The sequence below is a fragment of the Saccoglossus kowalevskii genome, chromosome 19 (genome assembly GCF_978046115.1).
Source record: "Saccoglossus kowalevskii chromosome 19, keSacKowa6.1, whole genome shotgun sequence".
NCBI classification, from domain to species: Eukaryota; Metazoa; Hemichordata; class Enteropneusta; family Harrimaniidae; genus Saccoglossus; species Saccoglossus kowalevskii.
In genome coordinates this window covers 27,984,039-28,004,909 of record NC_140659.1, presented here as the reverse complement: position 1 = coordinate 28,004,909, position 20,871 = coordinate 27,984,039, and the positions used below count along the sequence as shown (strand labels likewise).

The 20,871-nt window shown below is 35.4% G+C and overlaps 1 protein-coding gene across 4 annotated transcripts in view; it reads right to left on the bottom strand.

The window, feature by feature from the left end:
• Positions 1-8,954: 8,954 nt before the first annotated feature.
• Positions 8,955-20,871, bottom strand: part of LOC102803275 (rap guanine nucleotide exchange factor 6-like) — a 124,203-nt gene continuing 112,286 nt past the window's right edge. For 2 of the 4 annotated variants that reach the window (XM_085493880.1, XM_085493882.1), the window contains exons 19-31: positions 20,682-20,858; positions 19,866-19,965; positions 19,434-19,645; positions 19,171-19,317; positions 15,984-16,145; positions 15,633-15,741; positions 14,933-15,124; positions 14,305-14,601; positions 13,827-13,973; positions 12,633-12,788; positions 12,207-12,350; positions 10,798-10,848; positions 8,955-10,662 (exon numbers count right to left, since the gene is read on the bottom strand). In XM_085493880.1, the coding sequence (XP_085350006.1) occupies positions 10,637-10,662; positions 10,798-10,848; positions 12,207-12,350; positions 12,633-12,788; positions 13,827-13,973; positions 14,305-14,601; positions 14,933-15,124; positions 15,633-15,741; positions 15,984-16,145; positions 19,171-19,317; positions 19,434-19,645; positions 19,866-19,965; positions 20,682-20,858 (1,920 nt within the window). In that variant the 3' untranslated portion in view covers positions 8,955-10,636. The remainder of the gene's footprint in view (positions 10,663-10,797; positions 10,849-12,206; positions 12,351-12,632; positions 12,789-13,826; positions 13,974-14,304; positions 14,602-14,932; positions 15,125-15,632; positions 15,742-15,983; positions 16,146-19,170; positions 19,318-19,433; positions 19,646-19,865; positions 19,966-20,681; positions 20,859-20,871) is intronic. The other 2 variants (XM_085493881.1, XM_085493883.1) reach the window with 2 other exon arrangements.

Below are 20,871 nucleotides of genomic sequence, written 5' to 3'. Positions count from 1 at the left end.
AATGGATTATATTGTCTTTATTGACGAACGTGAGTACAGTGAATAATATAAACGAAAAATTATAACAGAGTAAAAACGTGAAATGTGTGACAATTTGATTTAACACTGTATCGTCTCTTCTTATTGCCATGCAAATTAAACTTGGAATGTTTTATAAAGTTTTCTCGATTACATGTATGTATTTATTTCACTTGTATTTTTTACTGGATAGGTGTAAATAAACAGTATAGATTCTACTTAGCTGTTTTACGTCGAAATTTACTGATACGCACACATTGAAAAATCCTTACTCAGAAAATTATTTGTCGCGTTTGTAGTTTTGTGTAATCAATCACACATACCTAGTAGTTTGCAAAGATCACATCAGCCGTCATCAATACAGGTAGTCGTACAACTAATGTTTTTGTGTGAATCATAATACTAGATTATTTTGATTAATTACTAGTGAAATGATTGCTAACAGCATTAGCCATGGTACGTGTACAGTGCGTGGTGATGGAGGTACAAATGTATCTCCAGCATCATATATCGACGATTTTACTGTATGTTTAATTGCAGTGTAAACAGCTTGTTAAATACACACCGTAGGTCCTTGGGTTCAAGGACCGACGTTTTTTACGTTCAACAGCTTTTTTCGCGGGTAGAGGGGGCATGCTATCTTACTAAATACATTTGACGTAGGTAGCTTATGCATAATATCTGGTAACTGCAACTAAGTTCAATTACAACGTGTTCATATCAGCATTAACCATTCCACACATATCAGTCTCAAAATCGCATTTAAAGCCATCGCCGATTTCACCTAATACATACATACAATATATATTACCACCCAATATTTCTGAAATGCATTAATCACCACCTTATCAACCCAAACTATGGTTATTTATGGCCCTTCAAATTTTAGCGCAACCCAGAATAATAAAATAACTCAGATTCACTTCGACGCGTATATGTTTTTTATCTATATCCAGCAGTGAATTCAACACAAAACAGTTATACTGTTATATCATTATACAATTAAACGATACATTTTAAGAGGTAAACACATTTCAGAACTAGTGTTTCAAGGTATGAATGAACACTGCCAAATAACCGCCAATCTAATGAAACCTATATTCTCATGATTGAAGGCACACAACTTTGTCGAACACTCACCGTACACACCCAGTATGTAAACACCCAGTATAGCTATTACTAATAACATCTCCAATTGTAGCACAACATTGTCCATTTCGATGCAGTAACCTTATTTGTGGCAAGGCGGGCGTATTTATTTACACATCGTGTCTTGGTACCACTAGTACCAATTGAAAATAAACACTCGTTTTATCGACTTTTTAAAAGTAGACAGTTTCCGAATGTTGCTACAAAATTGGGTTTGCGCACGATGCCTAAAACAAAGAACACACACCAATATGACAACTCGCGAATATTTATATTAACCTCAAGCGCAATACTGTCACATATGATGACTTGCACGTACGTTGCACGTTGAGTTTTACTAAATGTTAAAATGTCTGAACAACAGATGTAAGCTACCAGAGTATCCTGTGGTTAGAGCGCCACCAGTGGCAGTAATCTATTATTAGTGCGGTTCGTGTATTGCGAGAGTCTCGTGTTTTGCGAGAACCGCCATTTTTACTTTACTTGTTGTGCACTGAATTCATTCTACGTCAAAATTACTCTACTCGTTAATTATTTGAGTTGTCTACTACTAGGAGACTTATTCGAGATTATTGTGAGATATTATGAGTTTATATTTCGCGTAAATTCTGTCGAGTTTACATTCATTGCGATAGACTTCAAACTTGTGCAGTCTTTGCTGTATAGATCTCGCGTTCGTCTGCAACTTATGTAAACAAGTGTAAGGTTCTCTGTTGTACCTTTTGTAGTTGAGAATACTATTTCAAACGTTTATTATTGTTAATTGAGGTACATATATTTGAAAGCACAGTGAGAAATTCTCATACATCACTCGTTTTATGAAGGGTTTTCTAGGCACCACGTTTGGCCATCTAACTAAAATTTGTTGTTATGCATGGTGCACTCCTTACGAAAATTGTTATACCCTTTGAATTATTGTTATATTTCTGCATTGTATTCTTATTGGTGTTTGTTATTTTTTTCTGTATTTACAGTTTGACCATTCTATCATTCATTCGTTCATTCACCTTTTACCATTCGTTGACCACTTATTCAACAATTCATTGGTTCGCCATTTATCAAGGGAACATTCTACCATTCTGCTGTTCATCATTCTACCAGTGAACATTTAACCAATCCTTAACTACTTCTCATTGTGGCATCTGTGGCATCTTTATTGATATTGCCAACAAAAACTACTACTACTACTACTACTATCAGCTAACTTTAATAACAATTATCAACATAACAACAACTACCTGTAACCATTAGTGGTGAATGCGTTCAGCACACGGGAAATAAATATATACAATGATTAATCTGTTAATGTTGTCATTGTATTGGCTACATTAAAAGTCAAACATGACTGAAAGATGACCGACAACAAAGATGTTAACACAGCTGCTCAAGATAAACTGAAACGACAGCGAGGTGTTGCAAAAGCAAATGTCACACGACTCATTAACCAAATACATACTTCTATAGAACAGGGTCAGTCTGAAGCATTAGATCAGAAACTAATATCGCTAGACGAAGTAGTTGGCAAATTCGTTGAGGTGCATGAACAATATCACGAAACACTCTAAGATGAAGATGACATTGATGCCTCAACATGTTATCACATGTCTGTGCTGCGAGACGTTCAAGACATTCAGCCATGAGTCTGCAGGAAGAGAAACAAGAATCACAACGGGAAGAACATTCAGAGATAGAACTCCGACATGAGAAGGAGAAAGATGATTTGAGAAAACTACTACAGTTCAAAGATGTTGAGTTACGAGAAAGTCAGCTTGGATATAGATTGGCAACTTGTCCAGCTGAGAGGTTTTCTACCCCTATCTCTTCACAAACAACTCCAGGTGACTCGTCAGTATCTCCGGTGTTTGAGTCATCCATGAGGGATATGTTGGAATTATCCAAACAGTACCAGTCACATCTTGATTCTATGCAACTTCCACCTGCGGATCTCATCAAGTTTGATGGAGACCCATTAAAGTACTGGCAATTCATGAGACTGTTTTCAACCATTGTGGATAAAGACAATGTAATGAAGAGAAACTTACCAGATTGCTTTAGTACACAGTTGACCGAGCTAAAGATGCCATTTCACATTGTTTGTACAACCCTGATACAGCTGCTGGTTATGACGAGGCCATGACAATACTGAGAAAGCGCTCTGGGAAGCCATATACCATTGCTAAAGCCTGGATTAACAAAGTTCTAAATTATAAAGACATTAAAGATAACAACCAGTTACAGAGTTTTGCAGATACCCTTCGCAGTTGTAGGGACACACTTAGAGCTATGAAGTGTGAAGATGAACTGAACTCGGGTCGCACACTACGCAGTATAGTGGACAAACTACCAGATGACATAAAGAGAAGATGGTTAACAAAGAACTTTGAAATTACTGAGTCAGGATGTCTGCCTAAGTTGGATGACGTATTCAAACTCGTTGAAACGGAAGCAACAAAGAGATCTGATCCAGTCTTTGGAAATCTACTTACATATGATACATCATCTAAAACCAACTCTAGTCCAAACAACTTTAATACCAACCTCGTCAGCAAACCTAAGACAAGGCAACAGAAACTAAATCTACCGAAGACACTAGTATTAAATGTTTAAAATGTAATGATACACATTATTTGAATCAATGTTCTGCCTTCAGAGCAATGGCAGTACCTGCACGATTGACATTTGTACGACAAAACAAACTTTGTTTGAATTGTTTCATGAAAGGTCACATAAGTGAGTTTTGTACACGCAATTGGGTATGTAAGGTACCTGGATGTGGTAAAAAACACAAAAGTTGGCTTCACTCTGCTTTAGCAGCAAAGAACAATGATCGCAATAACAATCAACAAACTACCCTACTACATAAACAAGCAACTGTGAGTGCACCAGCTACTAATGATCAACCACAAGTGATTCATGCCAATTCTACTCGAAAGTCAATTGACCCTCGACAAAGCAAGATCGCGTTACCCATCATTCCAGTTGTAGTCTCAAACCCAGACAACCAGTTGTCAATGCATGTTTTCGCTCTGTTGGACAGCGGCTCCAATGGTACGTTCTGCTCCAAAGGTTTGATATCAGCCCTAAGGCTCAAAACACACAACGTGAACTTTAAGCTAAGCACACTGGAGTCTAAGAATCTCAACATTGACACCCTATCGGTGAACTTGCGAGTTGAGGATACCTTATCAATGGAGTACTGTGTCGTGAACGACTGAACATTAGCCTTGATAACTTAGTTTCATCAGAGGAGGTGGCCAGATGGCCTCATCTGCAACACATTACTCATGAAATCTGCGTGCCAGACATTGACTTATCTGATGAGGTTCACTTGCTAATTGGACTTGACCAACCAGATATACTTGCCCCTCGTGAGATATGCCGTGGGAACTCAGGTGAACCTTATGCTACTTTGACTGGTCTAGTCATAGCCGATGGGCTCACAATGATTTCAGCAAACTATGTCCATTCTGACCACACTCTACGTCTTGCAGTCGAGAAGTTCTGGAAGCTGGATGATCCAGCATGTATCAACGACAACCTACTGTCAGTTACTGATAAACAAGTGATTAAGTTATGGAATGAACATTCAATTAAAGATGGAGACCATTACACTCTACCCATTCCATTCAAAGAGCATCCACCATGTCTACCAAACAATTACACTGTGACAAAGCACCGTTTAGACCTGTTGGGAAAACGCTTAGTGAAAAATCCTGATTTGAAACAGAAATATGTTCAAAGTATTCAAGAGACACTATGTCATGGCTACGCGGAGTAAGTCACTGACCACTACCGACAAGATGGATATGTGTTGTATCTCTCGCATCACCCAGTATTGCATCCCCGCAAACCAAATAAAGTTCGTATTGTTAATGATTGTTCTGCTACTTGCCAGGGCACCTCATTAAATGACTGCATCAATCAGGGCCCAGACCTCACTAACAAACTTATTGGGGTGTTGCTTAGATTTCGCCAAGGTCCTATTGCCATTAATGCTGACATTGAAGGCATGTTTAATCAGGTCAAAGTGCCAGTTAACGATCCTGACAAATCACCTAAACACTATCATATGACCACACATCTTTTCGGTGGAGTATGGAGCCTCAGCGCTGCAAATTACAATGGGTAGCAGAAGACAATCAAAATGACTTCAGTGAGCTTACAATTATGACAGTTAAGCACAATTTCTATGTGGATCATTGCCTTAAGTCGGTGCCTACCGAGAGCTTTGCCATCAAGCTTGCAGCTGAGCTTAGGGAATTATTGGCTCGTGGAGGTTTCAAGTTGACAAAGTGGCTTAGCAACTCCAAGGAGGTAATGAAATCTATACCAACCACTGAATGGGCAAAGTCATTACACGAGCTGAATCTTGACAAAGATGATCTACCCTATGATCGTACACTAGGTGTTTTGTGGAACGCAGAAAAGGACTGCTTTACATTCGACGCTAGGCCAGCTGACAAACCATTGACAAAGAGAGGTGTACTAAGTATAACCAGTTCCATCTACGACCCCTTGGGCCTTGCAGGCCCATTTGTACTTAATGCGAAAGCATTATTCCAAGAGTTATGTCGTCTCAAAATAGACTGGGATGAAACCATTCCTACAGATATAGCGACTCAGTGGCAAAGATGGTTAGACGCCATTCCACTACTATCTGACTTGGCTATTTCAAGACGTAGATTTGGAATTTTCATAGCAACATTTAGCCTCAGTAACCCTGTCGCACTTCAAAACTGACATGTGACTATATAAGGGACCGGGAAAATCAATAAAGCCATACAATGTGTAAAAACAGATTATTGACGTTGAATGATTACAATACATAGATTTGGAATTTTCATAGTAACGTGCCTGAAATATGCATACACAATTTATATTTGATCAGTTTTAAATGACAACATAGTGAAAATGATATTTCTATGTTTTATTGTTCTGACCAGTTTATCATGAACACAACTAAGACTTGTTTCGGTTTATTCATTTCTGAGTGTGCATTCAATACATGACAAATATAGCATGTCTAGTAAACATTTCTTGTCGGACATCATCATTGGTTGCATGTCCCTATCTGCAACAGTTCTTGAGATATTACAGTTATGTTTATCAATGTGGTAGGTAAACACTGTGACATTGTAATTTTACAAAATAAGAACACCCATATTTACTATACAAGAATCACATTTTGAAATGTTCTATTTAGATCTCAGACTCATCTCTGTAATTTACTTGTGTCGGCATTCTATATTCTATGCTTTTTTCATATTACCTCAAACCCTGCAAATAGAAGTGTGCATGGAAGCATGGGAAAAAAACTGTACATTGCCATGTGATAACTGTCATAAAGGTGATTGACAGGTCACACTTGTTTACCACTCTGGAAGGACAATTTTAATCTACCAGGTGTGCTTGTGTTTACGATCTACTGACTTGCCTATGTGAGATAGCTGCTAGCAAGACCACATTCTGATTGGCTCGTGTGAAAACCCAGATGGTGTCCCTGAATCTAGGCCATTTATGTCTATAAATTAGCTAGACTGAAGACAGTTTGGGGCCTTTATTTCAATTGACTACTGCTGCGATATTGTGAGACAAGTGATACAGGCTTCAACCATCATTCTGTGAGACTTGTATGAACTGCTCTGCGACCTCTCGCTATCAGCGGTGCCCTCCAGAATAACAGCGTTCCTCTGCAAGAAGGACTCCATCACGTCTTAGTTGTTGTGTTGCAGAAGCCATTGACTGTCATCAATTTTCACATCCTGCAACTGTGAGTTATCACCAATGCACACTTCCCTAAGCAATCCCCTATTTTAGTGACTCTATTCACTGTATTTGTCTGTGCTTTGTTGTTTGTAATTATTTTGAGAGATATTAACTTGATACTGTAGAATACTTTGTTTTCGCTTGGAATTTATTTTTGCTATTTTCGCTGAAGGAATGATTCCGTGAAAATAAAATCCAGCAAATATACTTCTTTTCCTATATTTCACACTAAACTTATCAAAAATCAGTGAAAATAAATTCTAGGCAAAATGCCCAAAAAGCCTGTTTACTATAGCTAGAGCGCTGTACGTGTCTTCATTTTCAGGTTAGTTCTTCTGCCGATTTCTCGCAACCAACAACGTGATTTTTTTTCTGGAATTTCGAGAAACATAACATGAATCGTTATGGCATTCATACGCACAACATTTCGCCATGTTTCAACTTTTAAGTAGTCAGTTAACAAGGTCTTTCATAGTAGCATTTCTATGGGATTGACGTACAAGCATGAATGGGTTCAATTATCAGTGTTCACTGATGACATCATCTGACTGGCCCTCTAGAGACGAAATGACGCCAGGAAGAGCGGAAGTTTGTCGTCTGCTTCACAGCCCGTTTTATACCCGATATTTAGGGCATTTCGCAGCACATACAAGTTGTTTTTATCGACAGAATTCATTCATAGATCTCAAATTTCATGTACAGAGTGTCAAACGCCACACCTCTGCTCCCCTTTAATGAAATTTAGCTGCAAGCAGTAATCCTGGTTACCTGTATAAATATTTTGGTAATATATCTTGTCGTCATCATTATTGGTTGTATGTCCATATCTGCAACAGTTCTTGAGATATTACAATTACCTGGTATGCTTATAAATGTGGTAAGACTATACGTCTGGCTAAAAAACCTATGGATTTGACCACAACTGAAAGTTATTTTCACACAAGACATTAAACATTTAGGTATGATTTTATACTGATAAATAATATAACCAAGTTTGACAATGTTTCGATAAAATAATCCAAATTATCAAGCATACATACAACAATCATGACAAGGCTAACATAATATTTCCAGATGAAAGAGCTTGGCAAATGTAAGAACATGCAATTTATAGGTTTTTTATATCACTTTCCCTTCTCTAGATATTAAACTTTTTATCAGTTTATGTAGTCCACCATCTTGATTCTTCAGAAAAGGATTATGGGTAAAGTACGACATTATTCGCTGTTGTAAGAAACAAAAGAACATTTCGCAGGTTATAGATGAAAGCATTTTTTCACAACAGTGGATATGATGTCACTTTACCCATAATTGTTTGCTACCAGAGGAACATTACTTGGGGTTTGCAACTCGCATAGTACTGTATGGTGACATGTCAAGATCCCATTGAAGTCTCATCTCGTAGATAGCGAGACTGAGGCTACGACCTTCTGACATGACATATATCAATGTTCAAGGTTTGTAATGAAAAAATAAAACTTTTCTTGCCACTATCGTAGTGAAAAATGTAATACATTGAAAATGTACAGAAAATATAGTTCTCGTAATCCGTCATATCGTGGGCAGCTATTTTGATCCACCTGGACATCCCAGTTACCTCGGGCATGCGCATTCGCATTTTTCTGAGTTGGACCGCTTATGCGAGAGCGAGATTGTAACGGGATCTTGGTATCATGTCACCGTAGTTGCAAACCCCAAGTAATGTACCTCTGATAATACTGATGAAAAGTTGAATATCTAGAGAATGAAATGTGATATTATAAACCTATAAATGACATTTTCCTACAATTGTGAAGTTCTTTCATCTGGGACTATTGAGTTGTTTGCCTTGATTTCCTCTTTAATACAATGCTTTCAGTTATTCACATTTTTCATTTTAGACCCCAATCTCGTCTATCATTATCTCTACTAGTACATGCAAGTAGGCCCCACAAAAATGATATGACATAGTTTTCTAAACCGATGTGACTACCAAAATACTGACAGTGCCCACAAATTAACAGAATAAGAGACAGACTAAATTTGGATTTCCAAGTTTATTTCCATGTCTATGCAGCATGCGGACACAGTATAGATATATATTTACAGGATGTTGTGTATCGAACACGTAATTGGGGGAAAAAGACATTTTCAGTATTAAACCTGCATTCACATTGGAATATTCACTAAAAATATATATTACAATATTCTGTCCAAAAATAATAATGCACAAAAACTGATTTTAACATAATTAAATACCTCCTTGTGACAAAAAATTGGAAGAAGGAATTCAGAAGAACTGGGATAAAATGACAAAATTTGTGTCAAGATAATTCAGGTCATTCACTAAAACATTTTATTGATTCCAGGATTAATTTCTCAAATGGCAGTTAGATCGAGCATGTTTAACTTACAAAACAAAATGTCTACATGGTGATAGGATTAAGTTTAAAAGTTCATTGAAACACTTATAAAAGTGATTTTGATAAAAAATGTGACAGCTTACTTTAAGTTGATTACAGATGCCATGTGTGACTTGAATAAGATTACAAATCTTTAAATTAAAAATGTTGTGACCAAAACGGACAATAACAGTCTAAATAAGTTTAAAGTACTTTTAATGGTATATGACCTTTGTCCAAAATTAAGGTCACAAGATGCATAAATTTCTAATGCATTGTGGGTAGAATTGTTCCAAGAAAAACACAATTTGCACTTTGGGGTAGTTCCATTAATGTACAGGTGGGGAAGACGTATAAAGGAGGGTGAAACAGTACAGAGTAGCATTATTTCCAAACTAATCAAGACGCTGTAAATACCAGTACGTATGTATAGCACGATTTAAAATGTAACAAAGAAATTGTCTGTCCCTCATCGCTCATTAAGAGGATTCACAAGAACAGTACAGTAACTACTGCCAGCCAATCAGAATAGCTTTTCACAGAATGCCTGAATACTGCCAATAGCGCTTCACTGATGGCTTTGAGGCAATGTCTGTTAGTTGACAACTTTAATTAAGAATAGTATGGTGCCCTCACTGGTCTGCAGGAAGTTAATCAGATTATAATATGACAGGCAAGCAGTACTAGACAAACAAATTTAGGATGTTGTCAAGAAGAAAAAGCAAAGATTGATTTCTTCAAAAAGAGGTTATAATAATATTTTACAGTAAAAATGAATTTATCAATATTTGCACCTAGTGTTAAATACTGCACAATTGTCAGACCAGAACTAATATGAAGTGCCCAGGGTTAATCTGGAATGGGCAGTGTCTTCCTATTCACAGTATTGCAATGCATAAACATGATACAAATATGGAGAAAACAACAATTGCATAAACCATTCAATCCATCTTTCCAATAACGTCCTTTATACACGCAGAAAGACAGACAATAAAAGTTCTGTGGAAAGTAGACTTTAAAGAGAACTCTATGTACAGAGTTTTGCATCACTGGAGAAAACATTTTACACATTAATATACAAGGTCACATGGTGATCAGCTGACAATGACATCCAATAGTTTAAAATCACATGTGGTGGCAAGATTTATTCCAATGGTACAGGTAACTACCAAGACGAATCACACATCAATCATGCAAGGTCTGGATCCAACAGGAAATGGAGGTGTTGGTCATGTGATGTGATCCAACCAATTACAATTCATATACAGTCATCACAGATTAAAATACGCTTCATATTTACAAGTTGTACATCAGGTCGGTTGCTAAACAACAGATACTTGCTCTCCATCTGCCAAAAATATAATTGAAATAAATGAATAAAAGTACAGTAATTAGTTTTAATTACAGTAATTAGTTTTGATAGTAACTTTGTAACAAATATTGGTTGCTAGGCCCACTTTGCAGACTTGATGGTCATATTTACCTTCATCATAGTAATCTTCAAGCTCCTCACTGTTTTCTAGTGGAGCTGTCCCTGTTATAAAAAACAACTTTGTTAATCTTTATGGTCCTTGAAATATGTAGTCACAAGAAATTAAATACCTAATTATTAATATTAGTGTGCACACACTGAAACGTTACACAGTTTTAGATGTTAGTGTGCAGTTATGGGCATTGCAGTGGTTTTAAATAACGAGTTTGGTGCTATTATTTGAGAAAAATATATAGAATTAAAAAACAAGATATACAAGTTATCTCAGCTTTTTTTAAATCATTCTAATTTATTAAGTTCTCTAAAGGATTGCCTGGTTGCAGAAAAAGTTTATTATTCATATTTATAATTATTCATGAGAATATGTAATATTTTTAATTGACTTATATTACAGAGATAGTACAAGTTGAATGAATTTAACTTTAAGTAGTTTGACTTGCAAATATAAAAATTAAATGTGTTCAATATCTTCAATACTATACTTGGCCAGTTAGAAGCGCATCTTTAATAGAAACACACATAAGCTCTTATTGAATACTGGATCATTAAAGCAATTTTTTTTACTACAGTCACCTCTGTGACATAAGCAAACAGGCTATAAATGGAGAAAATATGGTATGTTTAAGAATGATGGATTTGACTTTATTTCCTAAAGGTGTCCAATTTTAAGGTTAACACTTGAATGAAACTGTGACAGAAAAATGAGATTCCAAAAGTACCAGAAAAGTCAGTTTGGGTGCAAGGACAATCATACAGAACATGTCTATAAATGTGCGGCCATGGTATTAAAGAAAATGTTTTCATGGATCAATACTGGAAAAATCATGTCTGGACTTTACTGTATCAAAGTATAAATTCAATGCACATTAGGGCATATAGAGTTACATATTTGCGTTACTATGATACTTTAGTTGATACAGTTACTATGGGAACAGATCAATCGTGTGATAACTATCATATCAGGAGACACAGTATACAATCTTTTTATACAATATAATAGTCATTTAGCGATAATCTACTGCAATTTACAGAGCGAAAACCAAGTTTATAAAAACACACAGAAAGCAATAATGATGATGGCAGTAGCATATAGTTTAAGACAGTCTTATCCAATCATTTCAATAGTAATATAACGACTGCTGTGATAAGACAGCCTTAAACTGGTTATCTTTGTTTTCCCTTTTTTTGTTAAAATATTGATTGTTACATCTCTCCCAGCAGGCTGAAAGATAACATTACTAAATCCCCAAAATTAAATTTGCATTTCAGTTTTGATAGTTATTTAATTATCCTTAATAAGGCCAGGAGAGATATGACATGATTAAAAGAAGGGAGCCCTCAATGGTGAGCATACTACACATGACATGTGGGTTAGTCGAACCCGATCACAACAAACGCACCTACATAATGCATGATATTCTTACGTGTACGTGTCGCCGTAGCAACATGATAGTCGGGTGGGTTTGACAGGCGTCTCTCTTGAGGTTGGGAGGTGGATAGTAGCTGCTGCTGGTGCGGTTGTTGCGATTTGTATGGACTGTTTGCTGCCATGAAGAGAAGGAACCACACGATGTGAGTGAAAAAAATAAAAGTGAAATACCAGAATAATTTCATGCAATTATCTTAAATATCCCACCACCTTTAACCTTTCACCACCACCATTGCTAATTGATACAAATAACAGTGTGGAACAATTACACGTGCATACAAGCAGACAAAACAATGCTGATTTACAAGGCAGCATGCTAGCATCAACTACAAAAAGCATCAAGCAAGTCAGTGCACAGGCATGGCCAGCATAAGATACCATCAACTTTTGGACCTACCTAAGTTGGCCGTCGCTGTTCGATAGTCTGGGGGAGGAGGGAGACTTCCAAAGGGTGTTGGTAGGGGCAGTTTATTGCCATGGTAATATGGCGGTCTTGATGAATGACTGGATACTGGTCTACAGTTCATAACAGGAGGGGGTGACAAATGACGAGCTGTGAGAACAAAATCAGAAAGCAAAATTAAACAACAAAACAAAATTGAGGGGAAAAAAGTGCATTAACTGGAAGTGAAGATGCTGCCCTCTCAGGGCAAGGAGGTGATTGTGTATAGGTACTGCCCTCGCAGAGCAAGGGTGGAATAGTGTTTGTGGATACTGCCCTCACAGGGCAAGGAGGTGGGTAAGAATGTGTGACACAATTTTGTATGAAAAAGTACAGACTTCCAGAAATTGTGTGCACAAACATTGCACAGTGGACAAGGTGGTGGTGATAATATCCTCTCTTTCACTCTCATTCTAACATACAGTCACAATAATCTTGCCAAATTCCTTCTTTGGTAAGTTTTTTTTTTTAAAACCAAACTGAAAGGGTGAGAATTATGAATACGAGAAAATGACTCAAAACAAAAGGTAAAATGCAATTTACAAAAGAAAGATATTTTGCTTCAGTCCTTCTATTCATATTATATTGGTAGATATAATTAATAAAATATTCATAACTCGTTTGCAGTCAACTATATACAGAGACAGCTTATACCTACAAAGGCGAATATAAGGGATAAAAGTATGCAGGCACCAACATTTCAATAAAATTGTGCAAGATCATACTTATCTGAAAATATGTATAAAAAAATAATTAACATGAATAAATATAAATCAATAAATCTTCTTTAAATAAAAATTGATATATATACATATGTAAGATTGTTGTTGGGAAGACACTCGTTACTGTAAATGCATTAATTAATATTAATTTCACTATTTTCACTGATAAGTATTTCGCTCCATTAAATCAATGACGATGAAACTCGTTGTTTCATTGACAAATTTGTGAAATTAAAACACAGTGAATATGCTCAAAATAGTGAAAATAAATGCTTTTAAAGTATTACATGTATAAAAACAATTGTTATAGTTGACAGGTGCAAGGTCAGCTGCTATTTTACTGTTTTTGGAATGCTAAACTATTTATAACAAAATTAATGTATTTATTTTGATCAAACAACATAGCCACTTATTCATGACTGGTTACCTCTGATAAGCTGACGCCTCGTTTCACGGACTGGTGGTGAGGATGACCCGACTGATGAAACACTGCGACTGTCGTAACTTGCGGCACTATGCGCTGAATCTAAACTTGTCGTATCATAGGAGCTGGTGTAAGATGACCTTGTTGAACCTGAAACAAAACATGGTTGCAAGTCAAGTCATATGATATGCACATAGCATTATTGTTTCAACAATTTTTTTTAGATTTTTTTTCCTTTCAGAAATAAAAGAAAAAGTAGTTGTTTAATTACATCAATAATTTAGTGTTGGTCATTTAATCTTATCGCCATGAATTTACACTGAAAAAATTGGACTGATAGATGCATGGACATATAAAACTCAAAACACAAGTTACAAGTTCACAAGAAATACGTGCAGAAAAATTTGGGTGAGACAGTCTGGTGGTTATATTGGACATATTAGTAGTTAGACAAACCTAAAAGAGCATAAAGATGACTCACCCCCTGGAATGTGACCCCTGACCCTATCTGTTGTATGTGCATCTGAGCTACCAATACTACTACTTGCACTTCCGACACCACTTTCGCTAGTATCTGTGTGCGAACGCTGTAAACTTGGCGGCCTTCGAAGCTGCTGCCTCCTAACCTCCGGAGGTGAATTCGTCGGTGAGGACGTTGGTGAAGTATTTGCACTCTTTGTTGGCCTGAATATGTTCAATTTCCCTTGCTTTTTAAGTCTTTTCTCACCTTCCTCGGACAAGGCTAGCAGCTTCCTGAGTGTGGTAGGTGATTTGGCACCTAAGAAGTTGAAGACAAGACAGCATCAAATCAAGAATAGATGCATCTAACATAATTTCCTTGAGATTATGAATGATTTTAAAATTTTAATTCGATAATGACCACAAGTATGGAGCAGAACTCTAGTGGGGAATCACAATACTGCTGTTACCATGGAAACAAGATTGGGGAGCCCTTCTCTTTATTTGCTATTTTGGATGTGCATAAGGTGTTACAGGATCCTAATACCAATAAAAATGACATACCCATTAAACATTAAAACAACATATGAAATAAAATAAAACAAAAGTGGACGATGTGATATTATTATAAATTTTGCCATTATTCTTACCAAATTTTGTTTTGGGTTCATCTGGAAAAGTCATCCTTTTTGCTTGCGCTTGAGTTGATGCCACTGACGTAGTTGTCTTGGTTTGGGTTATTGCTACTGTACTCTCTGTCAAATTTGGCAGCGTGTTCCTTCTCATAGCAGGACTAGGGGCAGTGTTCAGAGAAAGCGTTGATGTATTTGATGGCTGTTTATCTGTATAAAGTAAAGGGAAGAAAAAGTGGAAAATAAAATAAACACAATTCGAACAGCATCATAAGAACAAAAACATTTTCTTCATATTGTTATAACATGTGATAGGAAGTATTATTTACCTGTTCTATCACATCCCTAATTCTCACTTATATAGACCTGTTACTATGGTTACAGGATAAAACCGCTACACACACAAGGTATAAGTATAAGCAATAATAATGCAGTGCGTAATATGAACAATAAATGTATTTTTGTGGAGCTATTAATAGAATGTACTGTAGAATACTTTATTTTCGCTTGGAATTAATTTTCACTATTTTTGCTTAAGGAATGATTCAGTGAAAATAAAATCCAGTGAATATACCTTTTTTCTATATTTTACATTAAACTTGTCAAAAATCAGTGAAAATAAATTCCATACATAACAAAATACCCAAATAGTCTTTTCAGTGAAAATTAATTCAAGCTAAAATAAAGTATTTTACAGTATAAAAACAGACTACCTCACCTGTTAAAAGAGTGCCCTCACAGTTCATCGATAACTGTATAAGCTCTTTCTCATCTCTCAGTATCTTTGCATTTTTGATGTGCTCTTTAACTTTCCTTGCCATTTGTGACTACAATAAAAACATACCACAGTCGCTAAGTAAACAGATTACAAAGTAAAGCAGGGATTCAGAATTACATCAAGACTCAATGTTCTGTACATAAAAGTATATATTTGATTATATCAACTTTTGCATCAATTTTTTTTTATTTTTTTAAAAAATTTTAAAAACTGAAAATAGAAAATTTTGTTTCGTTGGTCTTATATTAACAAAAAAAATATATAGAAAAATGCATAAAAAAACATACTAACCTCTTCCCATATTTTCTTGGGGTTAGGCAGCGTAGAATTCCTTCTTCCATATGTTTTTCTCCGCTGTGCAGCCACTGTAGGTCCAGCTACAGCTCCTAGCACAGCAAACGCAACACTGGGTCCACCAATAGTTGACGTGTGATCAAACATATTTTTTGGATCCTGAAAGAATAATAAAACAAAGAAAAAATATAGTTATAATATTCAATAACTTGAAATTAGGTTATACACCTCTATCTCCTGCATTATTTCCATCCATCCCCACTTGTTCCTATCTATTCCTACCCATGCTAATTTATCCCAGACTCAACTATCCAGCCCCATCCAATTTCTATCTTCACTAATGTTCATCTATACCAACCCACATTTAACTATCCTGATAGTGCAATCCCCATCCATACATCCTTACTTTCCTACCTATCCCACACCATATCCACCTAAGCCCATTCACATTCATTGATACCCATAACTATCATGTCTGACCAATCCCAGCTACCTATCTCCCCACCTACCGGTACTTACCTACCCCAAACCATATCTATCTAAACCTATTCATACTCATTAACATCCATAAACCTAACTATACACCTAACTCTCATGTATACTAAATTTTGACATGAATGTTGACTATGAGAGAATGACAAACATTTTTTCAGATGACAGAAAGATTGAAAGAGTAAGAAATAACAAGTACTGTACAAACCGGCAGCCAAAAAGCACATCGAACCGACATGGTGCCACAATGGTTTGTTTTATGCTGACAACATGTACTATCAAGGGTAGCGTATACCAGAAAAGAATCTTGTCTAAAGTTGAGTGACTTATATAAGGTATGCAAGACATGTCACATGATACATCACATGATACATCACATGACATCAACTTGGAGTGTTAATAGCTATTAACAGTTCCACCACAATGAGAGATGCAGTTAAATAAGAAAGACAATAGATACAACAGGTGGTGGGATTCTACCTTGAGGGGTGTCAATGAATGTTACTGACAACATGTTCAACTGATCATAAAGGGTAATCAGCTGATAAATTTAAGGAATGATAGTGTGAATTGTTGTACCTCTGCAGAATTTGGAATGTGACTTCAGAGACAACAAAGAAGTTTTCAATAACACAGCAAAAACCTGAGAAATCAACCTCCCTGGAACAATTTTACTTGTCATACAGTAGTACACATTACAGTGGAGTATTTTATTCTGGTATGTTATATGTTTGGTATGGCATATTTATTTTTATTGGATTTTATTTTTCATTAATTGACCAGAAACTAATTTTTCAGTGTCAGTACAGTGATACAAATCAATCTATAACCATGGCAACATTAAACTATCTTTAACATTTTGATCACCAAAGTCAACTTCTGTCACCATCCACAAAATAGATTCATTAATATTCTGCTCTTTTTCACATAAAATGTTGTGAAAATTTTGAATTTTTTTGTCAAAAATTAGAAGCAATGTCACATTTTGTATGTTTGGTTCAAAATTAAAATTGAATTTAGTTAAAATTATCTAAAATGTCAGCAAATTTATCCAAATTTGAGCAGAAAATTTGGCATTCATATCACAATACTAAGTAGATCACAATAATCGCGACAGCAAACTTTTCATTACAAATGGAACTATCAGCAGAAATAGTGTCAATAGTGAAAACAATTTCAAGACATCCATCATATCAATAACTTTGTCACAATAACTCTTTGAGCACCAAGTTAACTTTAGTCATCATTCAAAAATTTTAAAACCTACATTTTTTTACAAATTTTAATTAAGACTTGTAGACAACAGGATATTACATCCATTTTGTCCAAAACTACCAAAAAAAATAAACCTGTGGGAAAACAGGTAAAATGTTGTACCAAAATTTTACTGACAAAAATTATGGGGCTCATAGGATTAACACTTTTATCATTAAGGTAGAAGCCTACTCATTATTTCTGACAAAGTTGGTCATAAATCGCATGAAAATGTTCATTGGTTTATGTAAAATCATGTAATTATTGTCATGAAATAGCATTCTCTTGCGTGTTACAGTGACGTTATTTGAGAAACTTGTCCTAATATTTTTCAAAAATAGTTATTTTTAGAACAATTCCATATGTTGCACCTTTTTGCATTCAAAAATTGCATTTTTCGACACTTTTTAAAACCCATATTTTTGAAAAAATTCAGGAAAACAAAAAGTACCCCATCAATAACAATATAATATTTTTTCAGTGTATGTCACCAGCCTATAATTTGAGATATGGCATAATATCTCTGCCATAGGAACCTATGGTAAAAGCACTATAATACTGCCAAAACGGCCACTATCCACTAAAATACAACCATGATTTTCTCGAAAATTAACCTGGTGAATCTCAAAATTGTTTAAGTCAATATCCTTATGTTGCCCGGAAGTACAATTTATTTTAAAAATAAATAAAAAATTCTGGGTATTTGAAATCATGAGTAGGCTTCTACCTTAACTTCACCATCTTCTTTCAATAGGGTGCATCTAAATTTTGAGTTAAAATTTTAGTGAAAAATAAAAGAGTGCACACTGTGTTATAAGGTTTTTTATGCAGCTAGGCATGTGGCTTTAAATTCAACAATTGTTTTCACAGGAAAGGTGTTAAGGGTTGAGCTGCCAAAGTGATTAACAATGCCATCCAAATAATAGCGCTCCTTATATGGGCAGCTGTTAATGAGAATTAATCATCATTTGAGCACAATTCCCCCCCCCCCCGACTCAAAATGGTGTAAAATTGTTCACAATTTCTGCTATTTTCACTTAATTCAATCTTAATTTTGGAACCAATAAAATGTGACATCGACTTTAAGTTTTTGATCAAAAAGGTTGTATATTTCATCAACATTTACTGCGAAAAAGAATTTTTTGTGGATAGTTCCTGAAAACAAATTTGGGGGTCAGAGAGTTAAAGAGAAAAAAAAGGCATTGTTCCCTTGTTGTCACCACCAGTACACACGAATGCTAACTGTAATTGATAGGTCCAACTGTGTTAATTTCTCTAACACCTTTTACTGCAATGCATTGTTCTATTTTGGGCTGAACTTTTACCCCAAACTCGTTCCTAATGTATTTTGTTTATATAGGTTCATGCCCCCCTAAATAATGTATTGATTTTTTACAGTATTTTTTTATGTTGTAGTGAAAACCCTGCTGGTACTTACGAAATACGATGCTCCCATTCGACATATCGTTCTAACTTCTTTAGCAATCATTCTGAGTTTTTCAAAATTTATCAAACCATCAACAATAGAATCATTCCCAAGATGGATAAAAGTGAGATCTTTTTTAACCACAGGAAAGAAAGGAATCTGTTGAAAAAAAAACATAAATTAGTATTTGCATATGTCTTTGTCAATTAAAGCTGTGATTCAAATATGACTTGTAAGAAAAACAAGCAAACAAATACAAATAGAGGTAGACTTACCACTGGCGGCTGCACGTGCTCCGAATTTACTAAATTCCTATACTTGGACATATTTCTGGAAGGGTCCATAAAATCTTGAAGATCTTCAAACATTTTAATATACTTGCTTGGAACTTTATCCCATGTTCCACGTAATCGTTTTACAGCACCGTGACCAAGACCGCTTAGTATCGCAAACATAGAGTTAAAATTCTTACAATCTTTACAGTGCCCTGAATAATAAAGTGAAAAGTTGAAACTCACCTAGCACAAAATGATTTTCATTTTAAATGAATTAGTTTATCAGTAATTATAAAGCATCAGTTATAAATTCTTGTAAAAGCTTAACACAATAAAAACAAATGTAACAGAAAACTGCTCTACTACCACTGAAGGCAGCAGTCAACTGTACAAGTTTTAAACAACCTGAAGAGGGCAGTAAAGCAAACTTACTTGAAATTTTAATGAATTGTTTAATTATCTTCACTCGTTTCAATTGATTAAGTTCACTGACAATTTCCGTGACAACCCAGAACATTTCTCGGTTCACAAGCTGCAAATATGCAATGAGAAAAAGATGAAAACATGAAAAATATATAAGTAAAGTCTAGAAAGGTACAGAGAGGTCAAATAGACAAGTTCAATGAATCACAAGTTCAAAAGTTGTTGTCAGTTGATACAGTTATCATGAGAATACCGCAAATTATACACAAATACAGTATGGCAATCGTATTGACCAACACGTAATGAGGTCAATGGCATCCTGTACCGCCTGAGTGCAAACTTTGCAGTATTTTTGTCATAACTTTATTATTATAAACGTTTTTTCTTGTTTATAAAACAAAAATGTTTTATGAGATAATTGCAGATATTTGCTTTCATTGATAGGATTTCTATTGTGGGATATATTGCTGTCGTGTCCTGTGTAATCAAAGGGAAGTGTTTGAACATTAAAATGTACTGTAAAGGGGTTAATTATTCACTGGGTCTTAATTTTGCTTATTTCGCTGACAGGAAAATGCGCTAAATTAAAACACAGTGAATATGTAACATTAAGCATAGAACACATTATCTAAATGATAAATCTGTGAATTTAAAACCCGCTGAATATGCCTGAAATGCTAAATCAGCGAAATTTAAAATAAGTGAAAATTAGTCTTTTTACAGTATAAGAACATACTTTTAAAATGGTACATTATGTAGAAGAACAATGTTGAGTGCCACAAGCAAAGGATACCAATATATGCCTAGAATTCAACACAGACTCACCTCTTCAAATTCTTTAAGTTTAATTGTGCCGTGTTTTGAGTTATTTCGCCATAGGTCATCTATGTACTCCGTTGGTTCAATTGATTGAAATTTCTCAAAATCATGAAGCGTCATTTGTATTGCAACTTCAGAACCATTGAGCTGTAAAAAATTCACCACTCCTTCTTTCAGAAGCTCCTGCAGAAAAAAA